General features: G+C 45.6%; 1 protein-coding gene across 3 annotated transcripts in view; it reads left to right on the forward strand.

Moving 5' to 3' along the window:
- The window catches only part of LOC134339433 (microtubule-associated serine/threonine-protein kinase 1-like), a 347,798-nt gene that overhangs the window by 149,125 nt on the left and 181,522 nt on the right, over positions 1 to 17,151 (forward strand). Inside the window, exon 1 of one of the 3 annotated variants that reach the window (XM_063035931.1) lies at positions 2,107 to 2,336. The exons of the other annotated variants lie outside the window; for them this stretch is intronic. Coding sequence (XP_062892001.1) covers positions 2,254 to 2,336 — 83 coding nt within the window. The 5' untranslated portion in view covers positions 2,107 to 2,253. Of the gene's footprint in view, positions 1 to 2,106; positions 2,337 to 17,151 lie in introns of those variants that run through there. 3 annotated transcript variants of the gene reach the window in all.

Below are 17,151 nucleotides of genomic sequence, written 5' to 3' on the forward strand. Positions count from 1 at the left end.
CTTTGGCCTGGCAATTTCACCACGATGCAATTTAGAACACTTACAGTACATTTTGAACAAGATGTATGTAAGGCTATTGGGGCCAGAGGACATGGACATGTGATTGTGAGGGTCAAGGGTGAGGCTGATTAGCTGCAGATCTGGTTCTCAGCGACAGTGGTGACTGCCTCCCCCTCCTTCGTTTAACCATCAGATTGAGCTGCTGGAGTGCCATCCCACACCTTTGGGAAAAGCTGAGGACAGAGATCACAAGAGAGTATGGTAACTGTACCCCTCTCAGGGCTCAAAGCTCACAGCTTTCTGTACATAACCATTTTAAAGTCAATCTTTATTTTATTCTTTTATTGTTATCTCTTTGACTTCTTTTTCTACTTCACTCATATTTTCCTGATATCTATAAATATATATCTATTCCTATGTGTGTGTCTCTTTCATCTCTGCCTTCAATATCTGTCTTTTTTTCTACCACAACACCCTGTTCTCTCTAGATTCCACTGCTCTGGAGTTTTGCCTGTCTCTCTGTCCTTGATTTGGAGCTTGAGAGGCTGAACTTTGGGTCCCCATGCCCATTTTGTCTTCTTTCAGCTCCCTCTGATTATCAACTTTACCTAAAAAAAACATGTTCTGGAAATACTCAATAGTGCTAACATTTCAGCTCACTGACCTTCAAAGGTCGCCAGGCTGACAGGTTTCTCTGCGCACAGAGAATTCAGAGCTAGCCAACTGTTTCCAACATTTTCTGGGTTTAATTTTCCTTTGTCTGCCTCTCTCTCTCTCTCTCTCTCTCTCTCTCTCTCTCTCTCTCTCTCTCTCTCTCACTCACACTCACACTCACACTCACACTCACACTCACACTCACACTCACACACACACACACACACACACACACACACACACACACACACACACACCTTGTGACTGTGTTCTTTCTCCCCATTTCTACATGCTCTCTCTTTAATGTTCTGTTATCCTCTTTGCAGCATCTCACTGTCTGTTATATATTCTCTCTGTTCAACCCCACTCGACACCCAGGGCTCACCATTTATCTCTATGGCTCAACCCACTTTATTCAATCCTCCTTCCAGTAACATTCCTCACTCCACCCCATACCACTATCCCCAGTGATTGTCCTCACAACTCACCCTCTCTCCCCCCTCCTCACCCCTCCTTTCCTCCCTCCTCACTCCTTCTCCTCTGCTTCTTCACTGCCCCTCTCAATCCCCCTCACTCCCACTCTCCACCACTCAACCCCCCTCTTCATTACTACCCCCTCATCTCCCTCCTCCCCAATGTTACCCTTCTTCTTCCCCTCACCCCTCCTCTCCCTCATTAACCCTCTCCCCATCACCCACACTCCTCCTCTCCCTTCTCCCACCTCCTCACCCCTCTCTCTGCTCCCCTCTATCACTTTCCTCCCCACTCTCTCCCTCCCTCCCCCTCTCCATCCCTCCCTCCCTCCTCCCTCTCCATCCATCCTTCCCTCCCTCCCCCCTCTCCATCCATCCCTCCCTCCCTCCCCCTCTCCATCCATCCCTTCCTCCCTCCCCCTCTCCATCCATCCCTCCCTCCCTCCCCCTCTCCATCCATCCCTCCCTCCCTCCCTCCCCTCTCCATCCATCCCTCCCTCCCTCCCTCCCCCTCTCCATCCATCCCTCCCTCCCTCCCTCCCCCTCTCCATCCATCCCTCCCTCCCCCTCTCCATCCATCCCTCCCTCCCTCCTCCATCCTTTCCTCCCTGTCTCTCCATTAATCCTCCCTCCCACTCTTCACCCCTCCTCCTCTTCATCCCTCCCTCCCTCGCCCCTCCCTGCATCTCTCCCCCCTCTCTCCCTTCTGCACTTTCCTGTCCCGTTTCCCACGCCACACCCTGTCCCGTGTGTTTTGTTGCTAATGTAGTCTCGCTGGAGACTGGTTTTGCGGTTGATGAGATACCTGGATGAATAACGGGCCGCTTCCAAGTGCGCGCAGACATCCCGACCCTCCCAGGCCGGTCTGATTGCGGACGGAGCGTGCGGGAAGGCTGAGGCAGGAATGAATGGGGAAGCGAGGGCGCGATGCGGGCTCTTCCAACGCCCGACAGCTGGTGGCAATAGACTCCCACACGAGTCTACACACACCCAGTCCCACACACACATCCTCCCCTCTCAGGTCGTTGGAATAATCTACCAGCCCCAGTTAGGGAATTAGCACAGCGCTGACTGTAGCCGAGGCTCCACGTAACGGCGCCAACAACAATGTCAGCTCCACCGGACCATGTCGGAGACTCTGTGGACGATGCTCTCTAATTTTTCCATGCCCTATTTTCTTGAAAGCAACATGTTCCGGCGGTCCAAAAGGTAACGAGCAGCCTTGCCCCATTCATGAAAGCAAGCGTGGCACAGAGTCTGGTTGGGGCGGGATGCGGAGAAGCTTTCGCTTGGTACCTTTGCCCGCTCTCTTTTGGGCGGAGGTATCGTTGTAACCGGGCTGGGGTATCGTTTTAGCAAGGTGGGCGTTTGAAAGGTGCAGGGCTATAGTTAAAGGACAGAAATAGAGACGGAGGTCTTGTGCCCGCCCTCCCTCTCGCTTTCTCAGCCGGGCTGGGTCGCTGGGGCTGCGTTGGTCGTAGCCATGAAGCGGCCGGTGCTGCAAGTGGTCGGTTCACCTTGGCAACGCAGAGGTGCCCCGAAGAGATCGCCCATTTGTGGCCAGGAACCGAGGGGCTGCGGGATTGTGATCTGGAGCATTGGTGACCCCGATCGCTATGCGCTGCAAGGTGTGACTATTGTCGGGATGGAGAAAGGCTCAGCAAATGCCGGGGTGGATTCCATTGTCTCACTCGGCCCTCCCCCTGTGGAGCGCCGAGCTGACATGCACATAACACACACACACACACACACACACACACACACACACACACACACACACACACACACACACACACACACACACGCATAGAACATAAACACACACACACACGCTGCACACAGATAAATACACTACCCACACACAGAACTTAAACATACCATCCAGTTAAAGCATAGACATACACAACACATATATGTAAGACAAATGCACAGGGATGGCCAAACACATATGCACAAATACATAAATGCACACAAAACACGGACATGGTAGGTATTATGCACACTGAGCACAGGTTCATGGGCAACAGTTAGACAGGAGGAGGGATATTACAAAGGGAAACGCGTGTGGAGAAATAGAAGAAAGGATAGTCCAGTTGGACGCAGGCACTGGGGGGGGGGGAGACTGTGTGTGAGAGGTAAGAGGCAGCCAGACAGGGAAAAAAAACATAAAATGCTAAAAACAGGCAGCAGGTTCAGAGGTGTGAACAAACTTGGTGCAAACAATGGTGCAATACAGCTGTGTGTGACACACACACACACACACACACACACTCACCATGAGCAGCATCTAGAGAAACTACAACAGGAACAGACACATTGAAAATAAATACCTTATACAGGTGCAAGCATTCACAGATACACCATGTGTGCACAAATATAATGACAGAGCTGTTACATTCAAGTGTGTATACATGCCCAAACACATGCAAACTCATTCCCCTCCCATGACTGGGTTTTGCAGTCAGATGTTTTCCAGCTTGTTCTTGTGTATTTGAATGAAGTTGACATTTGGTTCATAGCTTAGTGAGATACTATACTTTTAAAGAGTTCCAAAGATAAATTAATTTCAGATTCCATGTCGTGGCTGATGGTCGTACGCAGGTTGGCCGCTGAGTATCCTACATGGCTGGAGATATATATGTTTTTCCCATTCAAAACCTTTGAAAATTGGGATGAAAGTGCTGGGAATGGAGACGGTGGAAAATTCAAAAAGGAGGCTGGATGGAGATAATGTTAGTTGGCTGCAGAGCTAGAGCAGGTTGTTGAAGTGATTGTCACTGGAAGATTACTGTCCCTAAAACAACTGTATGACTCCTCTATCAATTCACTGCGTTATATAGCACGAAAGCAGGCCATTTGTCTGATTCATCTAATCTGACCAAGTTATTTACCTGAGCTGGTCCCATCTATGGGGGAGGGAGGTTGAACTTTACCCTCCCCTCTAGGGGAATGTTATGCATGTTACCTGATCCACCTATTCGCTTCTAGCTTCTTACTTCAGACCTCCCTTTCTCATCCACCCACCCACCTTCCCCCTCACCTGGCTTCACTCATTCTGACATGGCAGTCCGTGGCCTCCTCTACTGCCACGCTCAGGGTGGAGGAACAACACCTTATGTTCTGTCCGGCTATCCTCCAGCCTGATGACATTTCTCGAACTTCCAGTAATTGCCCCCACCCTGTTGCCATTCTCATTCCTTTTACCTTTTCCCACCTTTTCTCCTTACCTGCCCATCACCTCTCTTTGGTGTTCCTTCTCTTTCCCTTTCTTCCATGGTCTTCTACCCTGTCCAATTGATTCCCCCTTCTCCAGCCCTTTATCTCTTTCAACGATCAACTTCCAAGATCTTTTCTTTGGTTCTCCCTCTTTCCTGGTTTCACCTAACATCTACCACCTTTTACTTCCTCCCCTCCCCCACTTTTTCATGCTCTAACTTCTCATCTTTTTTTTCAAGTCCTTATGCAGGGTCTCGGCCCAAAACATCGACTGTTTCTTCTTTTCCATAGGTGCTGCCCGGCCTGCTGAGTTCCACCAGCATTTTGTGTGTGACAATCATCATCTGCCAGCTCCATCCCTTCACTTTCATATTCTTTTTTCCCCCCTTTCTTTCCAGTCCTGATGAAGTGTCTTGGCCGGAAACGTTTACTGTTTATTCTCCTCCATAAATTCAATTATAAAGTAAATTTGCTTTGCATAGAGTTGTTGCTGATATCCAAAGATTCCAGTGGCCGACGGTACCTTTTCAAGTTTACTTTTTGAGGTCTGGGTGTCACTGGAAGTGCCAGGATTTAATGCTCATCCATGATTGAGACGGTGAGGATGATGATGGTGTCACCTGGAACTGCTGTAGTCCTTTTGGTGAGGGCCTTCCACCAAGCTGCTAGGGAGGGTGCTCCAGGATTTGGACCCATGACAGTACTTTTACTGTTGATCCCATGCCTCCTGAACTTCAGTTTCTCAAATGAACCCTTAAGTCTCTCGATGTACTCTGCTCAACATTCTCATTCTACCCACTGTGGGAAAAGATAATGGCGGATATCAAATAATATTTAATGATTGCATAAAATGTTTTATATGCAAGACATTAGAAACACTAAAAAAACTTCAAGTGCAAAATATAAACACACGAGATCCTGTAAATGCTGGAAATCCAGAACAACACATAGAAAATGCTGGAGGAACTTAGCAGATCAGGCAGCATCTGTGTTTATTCCTCTCCACAGATGCTGTCTGACCTGCTGAGTTCCTCCAGCGTTCTGTTGCTGTTGCTTAAGTGCAAAATCCTTGACTTTCCGTGAATGGGGCATTTTAGTAAGTTGGCCTGTGTGCACATTGACACATCATAGAATTCTTAATCCATGTGTGTGAGACTGAAATGATAATTACAACATGTATGAGGGTTCTTTAATGTCTTGGCTGTTTCATTCCGAGGTATTTGAATGTTGTTATTTTAACATATGAGGAGTGGTATGTGAGGGTTAACATATGAGGAGCACTTGATGGCTCTGGGCCTGTACTCACTGGAGTTTGGAAGAATGAGGAGGGATCGTGTTGAATCTTACTGAATATTGAAAGGCCTAGAAAGAGTGGATGTCCAGAGGATGTTCCCGGCAGTGGAGAGTCTGGAATCAAAAGGCACAGCCTCAGATCAGAAGGAAGTCTTTTTAGAATAGAGATGGGGATACATTTCTTTAGCCACAGGAAGGAGGACATATAGAATCCATTGCCATAGTCTGCTAAGGAAACCAAGTCAATGGGTATATTTAAAGAGAAGGTTGGTAGGCTCTTGATTAGTCAGGGTGTTAAAGGTTACGTGGAGAAGGCAGGAGATTGGGGTTGAGAGGAAAAATCGGCCATGATGAAATAGCAGAGCAGACTCAATAGACCAAATGGCCTAATGCTGCTCATGTGTCCTAGAACTTATGTTTACTGTCATGGACATGAGGCAATAAAGCTGTGTTTCTTAGCTTTGCTATTTATAACATCTCTGTAATTCTTCAGTAGCATAGCTTTTGCATACCCACTTTATTATACCCAATAAAGTGGCCACTGAGTGTACGATAAGTCTTCCGCTGTTGTAGGCCAATCACTTCAATGTTTGGCATGTTGTAATATGTGGTTATTTGAGTTACTGTCACCTTCCTGTCAGCTTGTGCCAGTCTGGCCATTCTCCTCTAACCTCTCCCTTTAAAAGGCATTTTCACCCAAAACAGCCGCTCACTGGATTTTTATTTTTGCTTTTTGCACCATTCTCTGTAAACTGTAGAGGTTGGTGGGTGTGAAAATCCCATGAGATCAGCAGTTTTAGAGATACTCAAACCACCCTGTCCAGCAGCAACAATCATTTTGTGTTCAAAGTCACTTATATATCACGTTTCTTCTGCAATCTTGTGTTGGGCCTGAATTACAACTGAACCTTTTGACCATGCCTGCATGCTTTTATGCACTGAGTTGCTGCCACATGAATGGGTGATTAGATATTTGCATTAACGAGCAGGAGTACAGGTGTACCTAATCAAGTGGCCACAGAGCGGATATGATGTGGTTCATTGATTCTTCCATGAATGAAGTAATGATTGTTGCACGTGTAATTGATTTTAATGACTTGGCTTACACTTATGGGAGATTCAGGCCAATACTGTTACATTTTTGCAGATCCGCTGCATTTTAACACTATGACCTACCGTTGTGGGTGTCCTTTAATGCCATTGTTATCTTGTATGAAGCATTCCTTGCAACCCTTTAGATTCAGTGGTCTGGTTTGAAAATCCTGTCAATAGATTTAATGCTGTACATTTTCAGAATTCTCCTTTGAATTGGTCACCCGGAGTTCTCTGTGCCCATCAGAATGTTCCTGCGTACCTCCAACACATGTTTCTGACCCAGACATTGCAAATTCCTGCCCTTTCTTGGCATGACCACAAGCTGCATAACGCGGGGATGGTGAGTCATGGTCAGGAGGGGAGCGGGGAAGAGATGGCTGATTATTTTGAACACCAGATGGTGAATCACCGAAAAGAGGCTGGCCAGGGATTCTGGAGGACATCCCTCCGGGGAGATGACATGAGGGGTTTGGGAAAAGCAGTTGACACAGCAAAGTTAGTCTCACCATTCGGTGACCCCGTAAATGTTGCAGCCCCTGAAGAGGGTAGTGAGCTGGCAGTGTTAACCAGTCTGAGGGGGAGCGGTGTTGGGGGTGTAAGCAGACTGGCCTGAGAAACGTGTTATCTACTACTGACTGTACCTGTCTTGAGGAATTACATTGCAGAATAATATCTGGTGACATTATGAACTTAACATCCACTTACAGTGTGAAAAACTTCAAACTCTTGAGAATCAGGATCAGGTTTAACATCACTGAGATATGTCACGAAATTTGTTTTGCAGCAGCAATACAGTGCAGTACATTAAAAATACTGTAAATTACAACAAAAAAAAATATTAAAAATCGATGGTGTTCATGGGTTGGTTTATTGTCTGTTCAGAGATCTGATGGTGGAGAGGTAGAAGGTGTCCCTAACACTCTTGAGGAACAACTTTTACCCCTGCTCAAGTTGAGTGTGTGTCTTCAGGCTCCTGGACCTCCTCCCTGATGGCTGTAATAAGAAGCAGTCATGTCCTGGGTGTTGGGGATCCTTAATGATGGACACCTCAGTCCTAGCCCCAGTCTTCCATATGTGGAACAGTCATGGCATCTTGTATTTCTAAATATCAGCACATCACTTGTATTTGCATAATTGGCAAGACCTCTGAAGCACTGAATTCAGAAGTTCCATTTAATATCAGAGGAATACATCCTGAAGTTCTTGTTCTTCGCAGGCATCCACAAAAAAACAGAAGAGTGCTCCTAAGAATGAGCGACAGTAAAACCGTTAAAACCTCAAAACCCGCTACCCCCACACGCTCAAGCAGCAGCAAAGCATTGGTCCTCCCCCTTCCCCATTTACTTCAGCAAAAAAAAACCATCAGCACCATCCACTCACCAAGCAAGCAATAACAAAGACCCCAAGAAAGATCCTGATGTGCAGTACAACAAAACTAATCATTCACCCGACAATTGGACATACCACAGGCATAAACATGCAGGCAAAATCCCCAAATCCATTTTGGAACATTTCCTAGGATATTAGACTTGCCTTTACTTAAAGCTCACCAGGGAACTTAGAGTTTTACAGCATGAAAACAAGCCCTTCAGCCCAACTGGTCCATGGCGACTAAGATGCCCCATCCAAGCTAGTCCCATTTACTAAAGTTTGGGCCATAACCCTCCATACATTTCCAGGCCAATTGTACCATCCGGCTGCCCTCTGTCACTGCTTCCACTTCGAAACTCTTTTCATATAGGTGCCTCCCTCGGGGCTCTGGAGATGGGTGGATTGACGGTCGGTGTCATAGCAGGAAACTTGTGTGTTGTCAGGGAGGCCGGAAAATCATTTGCCGTGGGCCCGAAGACCCAAGATCCTTGCGATCTTCGGGCCCAGAGCTCATCAAAAGTGGCGAAACAGACTTTTTAACATTGTAAACCAGCGGGTTGTTGTTGTGTCAGCTGCTCGCTGTGAAAATGGGGGACACCTCCCTCTCCCTTATTAGGGAGAGAGAGAGAGAGAACCTATTTTGTCAAATGCCGGATGAAATGTGGTAGTCTTGGGGTAGCTGTGTCTTAGCTATCGCCTAGCTCATGTTTGTGCTCGGTAGCGGGTGCGCTTTTTTTTGCTGGGGTGGGAGGGGAGATTGTTGCTTGCTGCCACACGTGCGGGAGGGAGGGGAGCTGGGGGGCCCAGGACTTTGGGGTTCTCACGTTTAACTGTCGTTCATTCTTCGGGGCACTCCTCTGTTTCCATGGATGTTTGTGAAGAAAAAACATTTCAGGATGTATATTGTATACATTTCTCTGACATAATATGAACCTTTGTGTAAAAGGAAATGTTGCCCCTCGAGTTCCTATTAAATCTTTCCCCTCTAATCTTAAATCTATGCCCTCTAGTTCTTGATTCCCAAACTCTGGGAAAAAGATTTGGTGACACTGAGCCCCTCATAATTTTATACACCTATATAAGATTGCCTCTCAGCTTCCCTTGAACTTGCTCTCTTTGTCTCCAGCCCTGGAAACATGAGCCACAACCCATTCTTCAGCATGAATAGATTCAAGTGCATTTTGGATTGAGCTGTATTGCAGAACACTAGGTGTTTCAAAGGGTGTGGCTGTTTGGATTTCTCCTCAGAATGTCTTTGCCCTTATATACACTGTGGCCATTTTATTGGGTCCAGGAGCAGAACCTGGTGTGGTCGTCTGCTGCTGTAACCCATCCACTTCGAGGCTCAAAGTGCTAAGCATTGATTGAGGCTCGAATGCACAGCACTGTTGTAATGCGTGGGTGTTTGAGTTGCTGTCGCTTTCCTGTCAGTTTGAACCATTCTGGCCATTCTCCTCCGACCTCTCTCATTTAGCAGAGTGCTTTGACCCACAGAACTGTCACTCACCGAATGTTTTCTTTTGTTTTTCAACACATTCTTTGTAAACTTTAGAGACTGTTGTGCATGAAAATCTTAGGAGATCAGCAGTTTCTAAGATACTCATGCTACCCTGTTCCAACGATCATTCCACGGTTAAAGTCACTTCGAACACAGTTCCTCTCCATTCTAATGTTTGGTCTGAACAACAACTGAACCTCTTGAGCATGTCTGTATTCTTATGCCTTGAATTGCTGCCACTGATTAGATATTTACATTAACAAGCGGATGTATGAGTATACCTAATAAAGTGACCACTGAATGTATTGTAAACAACAGGAATACTGCAGATGCTGGAAATTCAAGCAACATACGTCCTATAGATGCTGCTTGGCCTGCTGCGTTCACCAGCAACTTTGACTGAATGTATTGTGATTGGATTTGCTTGCCAAACTTCCTTTTGCCACTTGACACATTGCTTTAGCTTAAAAGAAACAGAATCTATATACTTTTTTACAGAAATTTCCAGTTGTCATTGTTTATAGCTTTTAGAAACTTGGTATATTGCATTGTAGAGAGAAAGGCTGCAGAAAGAGCCACCACTTGGCTATTTGCAATGTGCAAACCATACTGACTTTGACGAAAAGACGAAGTATAATTTATCCAAGTTTGCAGGCAATACAAAATCAGGCTGGATAGTCAGCTATGTGCAAAGCACAAAGGGCTGGAAACTGTTCACACAACGGTCTGCTGTTGGGAGTCAGGTTAATAGCAGTTTTGCAAACATTTCTGGATGCTGTTTGGGAATGAATCATCTCATTTTTCTACAGGATTTTAATTTTCCCCCACTGATTCCTTCAGCACTGATGCAGAATATGAACACAAAGGATTCTGTGGATACCAGATTAGCACTGATGGAGGGTCTCAGCCTGAGATGAGGACTGTTTATTTCCTTTCATTGATGTTGCCTGAGTTCCTCCAGCATTTTGTGCATATGGCACTTGTTCAGAACTTGTCCACAGTGTGATTCTTAATTTTACTGGCCAGAAGACTTCATTTACTTACCCACAGAATAGTCTTGTTAACTGTGTTTTACTTGAAATGGTTCTACTTTAGGGGCCTGTGCTCAAACAGAAGTATTTGTCTTTACTGAGGCTAATAACAAGTTCTGCTTCATGTTTGTTTGAACTGCTTTTCCCATGGTGATCAAGGACACGTTACTCAGCTATTTAACTTCAGTATCATTCTAAGACATTGATGTTCTCTCCCACATCTTACAGTTCACTGCATTGGGCAGGAGAGTGGTGGTCATCCAAATCTGATTTACTAGATATAGTACTTGATGTATCTATGCTGGGTAAAAGATTCTGTCTATCTATACTTCTCAAAATTTTATAAACTTCTATTAGGTCACTAGTCAGCCACTATTGCTCCAGAGAAAACTAGCCAAGTTTGTCCAACCTCTCTTTACAGCTCATACCCTTTAATCCAGGTAACGTCTGAATAAACCTATTTTGTTCCCTTTCCAAAGCCTCCACATCCTTCCTGTAATTTATATATAGGCATCTGTTAGTCCCGTGAGACCATGGATTTGCGCCTTGGAAGGTTTCCAGGGCGCAGGCCTGGGCAAAGTTGTTTGGAAGACCGGCAGTTGCCCATGCTACAAGTCTCCCCTCTCCACGCCACCGATATTGTCCAAGGGAAGGGCACTAGGACCCATACAGCTTGGCACCGGTGTCGTCGCAGAGCAATGTGTGGTTAGGTGCCTTGCTCAAGGACACAACACTCTGCCTCAGCCAAGGCTCGAACTAGCGACCTTCAAATCACTAGACAAATGCCTTAACCACTTGGCCACGCGCCAACACTTCCTGTAATAGGGTGACCAGAATGACACACAGTACACCAAGTGCCGCCTAATCGAAGTTTTAGATAGCTGGAACATCATGTATTCAGTATTGTATGTCGAGTATTAGAAGGCATGGACTGTAATCATCGAGAGTGGTCACTCATTGGTGAGGCTGCGCGAGGTTTAGAAAGGGTTCAGGGGCTTTTGGATCTTTTTTGGTGGGGGCTGCAATCATTGCAATCTTTTACGCACTTGGCAGGGGTCAATAAAAAGAAGCGAGGAGTAAGCAGAGTGGCCATTGTGGGAGCGGGCCAGTGTCATGGTGGTCGGATTTTGGCTCCACAGGCTAGAATTTAAGCTTGAGAAGTTAGAGACACAATAAGTGTAGGCAGGATAATAGTTCAGACAGTAGAATGCTCCTGCTGTGAGATGTGAGATTTTAGGGTACCTGATGACTACATATACAGGAAGTGCACCCAACTTCAGCTCTTAACTGGCAAGGTCAAGGAACTGCAGTTGGAGCTGGATGTATGCAAGGGCATCTGTGGGGCTGAAAACCTCATAGGTGAGACTCTTACTGCAATGGTCTGGTCACACACCCAGAGTGCAGGTTTCAGAGAATAGATGGTGATCACTAGGAGAAGTAAAGGAAGAAAGCAGTCAGTGCAGTGTTTCCCTGTGGCCATTCCCCTCTGCAACAGCTGTATCCCTTTGGATACTTATGGGAGGAATGAACTATCAGGGCACAGCAGCAGCAGCCAGGCTAGTGGCACTGTGGCTGGCTCTGTGCCTCAGCAGGGAAGGGTGAAGTCAAGCAGAGGGTAGTGATAGGAGACACGTTAGTTAGCAGTATGGACAGCAGATTCTGTGGCCGGTAAAGAGAAGCCAGGATGGTGTGTTGCCTCCCAAGTGCTGGGGTGCAGGATGTCTCAGATAGGCTGCAGACGATTCTCCAGAGGGAGGCACATTTGCACCAGTGACAGGTAGAAAGGGAGAAGCGATCCTGTATATTGAGTATAGGGCGTTAGGGAGGACGCTGAAAAGCAGGACCTGCAAGGTAGTAATCCCTGGGTTACTCCCAGTGCCACGTGCTAGTCAGGATGATGGTACAGATGAACGAGTGGCTGAGGAAGGTGGTGCAGGGGGCAGGGTTTCAGATTTCTGGATCATTGGGATCTTTTCTGAGGAAGGTACCACCTGTACAAAAAGGACTGGTTTCACGTACTCAAGAGGAACCAATATCGTTGCGGGCAGATTTGCTGGAGCTGTTCAGGAGGGTTTAAGCTAAGCTGGCAGGGCCATGGGAGCCAAAGTGACAGGGCTATGGATGGGGCAATTGGTTTACAGTACAAGATGATAAATTATGTAGTCATAATTTGTGAGAAAGGACAGGCAGATGATAAGGCAAAATTGCAGACAGCAGGGTAAGTTGAAGTGTAACATAGGGGCCAAATCAAAAGGGTGATGTATAGAGGACTGAAGGTATTGTATTTGAATGCACACAGTATTTGGAATAAGGTAGATGATTTTGTAGCACATGAGGTGGGCATGTATGATGTTGTGGGCATCATTGAGTCATAGCTGAAAAAAGATCACAGTTGGAAGCTTAACATCCAGGGATACGCATTGTATTGAGAGGGCGGGCAGGAGGGCACAGGGGTGGGGTGGCTCTATTGGTAAAAAATGAAATCAAATTCTTATAGGAATGGAAGGTGTAGTATCCTTGTGGGTAGAGTTAAGAAACTGCAAGGGTAAAAAGACCCTGATGGGAGTTATATGCAGGCCTCCAAACAGTAGTCAGGATGTACGATACAAATTCCAATGGGAGATAGAAAAGATATGTAATAAGGTCAGTGTAACAATAGTCAGAGGGGATTTCAGTATGCTGCTAGATTGGGAAAAGCAGTATGGTGCTGGATCCAAAGAGAGAGGATCTGTAGAATCCCTTTGAGATGGCTTTTTAGAACAGCTTGTGGTTGAGCCCGATAGGAGAATGGCAATGCTGGATTGGGTGTTGTGTAATGAACCAAATTTGATTGGAGAGCTTAAGGTAAGGGAACCCTCAGGAGACAGTGATCATAATATGATATAATTCACCATGCAATTTGAGAGGGGAAAAGCTAAAGCCAAATGTATCAGAATTACAGTGGAGCAAAGGGAATTAAAGAGGCATGAGAGAGGAGCTGGCCAAAGTGATTTGGAAGGGGACACTATTAGGGAAGCCGGCAGAACAGCAACGGCTGGAGTTTCTGGGGGCAATTCAGAAAGCACAGGACAAAGATGAAGAAGTATTCTAAAGCTAGCATGAAACAACTGTGGCTGACAAGGAAAGTCAAAGACAAAATGAAAACAAAAGGGAAGGCATATAATATAGCAAAAATTAGTGGGAAATTGGAGGATTGGGAAGCTTTTAAAAACCAATAGAAGGCAACTGAAAAAAACATAAGGAGAGAAAAGACGAAATATGAAGGTAAGCTAGCCAACAATATGAAAGAAGATGCCAAAAGTTCTTTTTTTCCAGATATTTACAAAGTAAAAGCGAGTGAGAGAGTGGACTGATGGAAAAATGACACTGGAGAGGTGGTAATGGGGGGAACCAAGAAATGGCAGTCAAACTTAATAAGTATTTTGTGTCAGTCTTCACTGAGGAACACACAAGCAGTATACCAGAAATTCGAGAGTGCCGGGGGGCAGAAGTGAATGTAGTTGCTATTACTAAGGAGAATCTGCTTGGGAAACTGAAAGGTCTGAAGGTAGATAAATCACTGGACCAGATGGATGCACCCCAGGGTTCTGAAAGAGGTAGCTGAAGAGATTGTAGTGGCATTAATAATCATCTTTCAAGAATCGCTAAATTCTGGAATGGTTCCAGGGGACAGGAAAAATACAAGCATCACTTCACTTTTTAAGAAAGGAGGGAGGCAGTAGAAAGGAAATTATAGACCTGTTAACTTGACTTCAGTAGTTGGGAAGATGTTGGAGTCCATTGTTAAGGATGAGGTTTCAGGGTACTTGGAGGCACATGATAAAGCAGGCCAAATTCAGCATGGTTTCCTTAAAGGGAAATTTTGCCTGATAAATCTGTTGGAGTACTTCGAGGAAATAACAGGCAGGATAGACAAAGGAGAGTCAGTGGATTTTCAGAAGGCCTTTGATACGGTGTCGCACATGAGGCTGCTTAACAAGAGAAGAGCCCATGGTATTACAGGAAAGATACTAGCATGGATAGAAAATTGGCTGAGTGTCAGGAGGCAAAGAGTGGGAATAAAGGGGGATTTTCTGGTTGGCTGCCAGTAACAGATAGCGTTCCACGGGGGTTGGTATTGGGACTGCCTCTTTTCATATTATATGTCAATGATTTGCATGACAGATTTGTTGGCTTTTTGGCCAAGTTTGCAGACAATACAAGGATAGGTGGAGGGGCAGGTAGTGTTGAGGAAGCAGAGAGTCTGCAGAGCGACTTAGACAGATTGGGAGAATGGGCAAAGAAGTGGCAGATGGAGTATAGTGTAGGGAAGTGTGTGGTCATGCACTTTGGTAGAAGGAAAAAAAAACCATGGACTAATTTCTAAGCAGGGAGAAAGTTCAAAAAAATCAGGTGTGAAAGGGTGTTGAGAGTCCTTGTATAGGATTCCCTAAAGGCTGATTTATATTGGTGCGTACGGGCTATGCCGTAAGCCTGATTTATACTTTTGCATAGCCCTACGCTGTAGCGAGCATGCGTAGTTGTGTCTGTGTTGCTCTGCAATTCACCGCCAAAATGCTAGTTGGCAGTGGGGTTTCTATGCCACTGTGTTGAGTTTCTTTGTGAGAGACATGGGACGAGGAAATGCATTTCAAATATTTTCGGATGTCGGCAGGTGGATTTGACGATTTGGTTCATCGTCTCCAACCATTTATTTCGCATCAGTGTACAGACATGGCGGAGAAAAGCAACCGGAAATGCGTAGGAGGAAATGTGACGCTACCAAGCGGACCAATCACAGTTGTTGCGGTCTGCGTCGCCGTGATGCGTGAGTTACATTTTCGGGGAGGTGCACATCACCCTACAGCGTACATTTGACGCAGAAGTGTAAATTGGGCTTAAAGGTTAACTTGCAGGTTGGGTCAGTGGTAAGGAAGACAAGTGCAATGCTAGCATTCATTTGAGAAGACCAGAATGTAAGAGCAAGGATGTGATGCTGAGGCTTTGTAAGGCATTGACCTGACCACACTTGGAGTATGGTGAGCAGTCTTGGGACCTTTATCTAAGAAGTAATGTGCTGGCATTGGAGAGGGTCCAGAGAAAGTGTGCGAAAATGATTCTGGGAATGAAACTTTTCATGTCTGAGGGGCGTTTGATGACTCTGAGCCTGTACTTGCTGGACTTTAAAAGAATGGGGGGGGGATCTCATTGAAACCTCTCGCATATTGAAAGGCCTAGATAGCGTGGATGTGGCGAGGATACTTTCTATAGTAGAGGAGTCTAGGACCAGAGGGATCAGCCTCAGAGGAACATCCATTTAGAACAGAGATGAGGAGGAATATCTTTAGCCAGAATCTGTTGAATTTACAGATTACTGTGGAGGCCAAGTCATTGAGTATATTTAAAGTGGAGGTTGATAGGTTCTTGATTTGTCAGGGCATCAAAGGTGACAGGCAGAAGGCAGTAGGACGGGGTTGAAAGTGATAATAAATCAGCCATGATGGAATGGCAAAGTAGATTTATTGTGTCCAGTGGCCTAACTCCACTCCTGTGTCTTATGAGTTTAAGGTCAGGCAGGATCTATAGAGCGGAATAAACAGTTGACATTTTGGGCATCAGTTGGCTTCTTCCCCCTTCCTTTCCAGACTTCATGAAGGGTTCCAACCCGAAATGTTGACAGTTTATTCCTCTCCATAGATGCTGCCTGACCTGCCAAGTTCCTCCATCGTTTTCAGAATCAGAATCAGGTTTATTATCACCAGCATGTGATGTGAAATTTGTTAACTTAGCAGCAGCAGTTCAATGCAATACACAGAAGAATGAATGAATGAATAAATAAATAAATAAATAAATAAATAATGGTATACATATATTGAATAGATTAAAAATCATGAAAAAAAACCAGAAATACTGTATATTAAAAAAAGTGAGGTAATGTCTAAGGGTTCAAGGTCCATTTAGGAATCAGATGGCAGAGGGGAAGAAGCTGTTCCTGAATCGCTGAGTGTGTGCCTTCAGGCTTCTATACCTCCTATCTGATGGTATCAGTGAGAAGAGGGCATGCCCTGGGTGCTGGAGGTCCTTAATAATGGACGCTGCCTTTCTGAGACACCACTCCCTGAAGATGTCCTGGTACTTTGTAGGCAAATACCCAAGATGGAGCTGACTAGATTTACAACCTTCTGCAGCTTCTTTCAGTCCTGTGCAGTAGCAACCCCCCTCCCCATACCAGACAGTGATGCACCCTGTCAGAATGCTCACCACAGTACATTGTTGACATGCCAAATCTCTTCAAACTCCTAATGAAGTATAGCTGCTGTCTTGCTATATATTTGCTGTTAGATCCTCAGAGATCTTGACAGCCAGGAACTTGAAACTGCTCACTCTCTCCACCTCTGATCCCTCTATGAGGATTGGTATGTGTTCCTTCGTCTTACCCTTCCTGAAGTCCACAATCAGCTCTTTCGTCTTGTTGACATTGAGCATTTTATGTCTCTTGCTCTGGATTTTCAGCATTTGCGGAATCTCTTGTGCTTATAGG

This window comes from Mobula hypostoma, chromosome 29 (assembly GCF_963921235.1).
Source record: "Mobula hypostoma chromosome 29, sMobHyp1.1, whole genome shotgun sequence".
NCBI lineage: Eukaryota > Metazoa > Chordata > Chondrichthyes > Myliobatiformes > Myliobatidae > Mobula > Mobula hypostoma.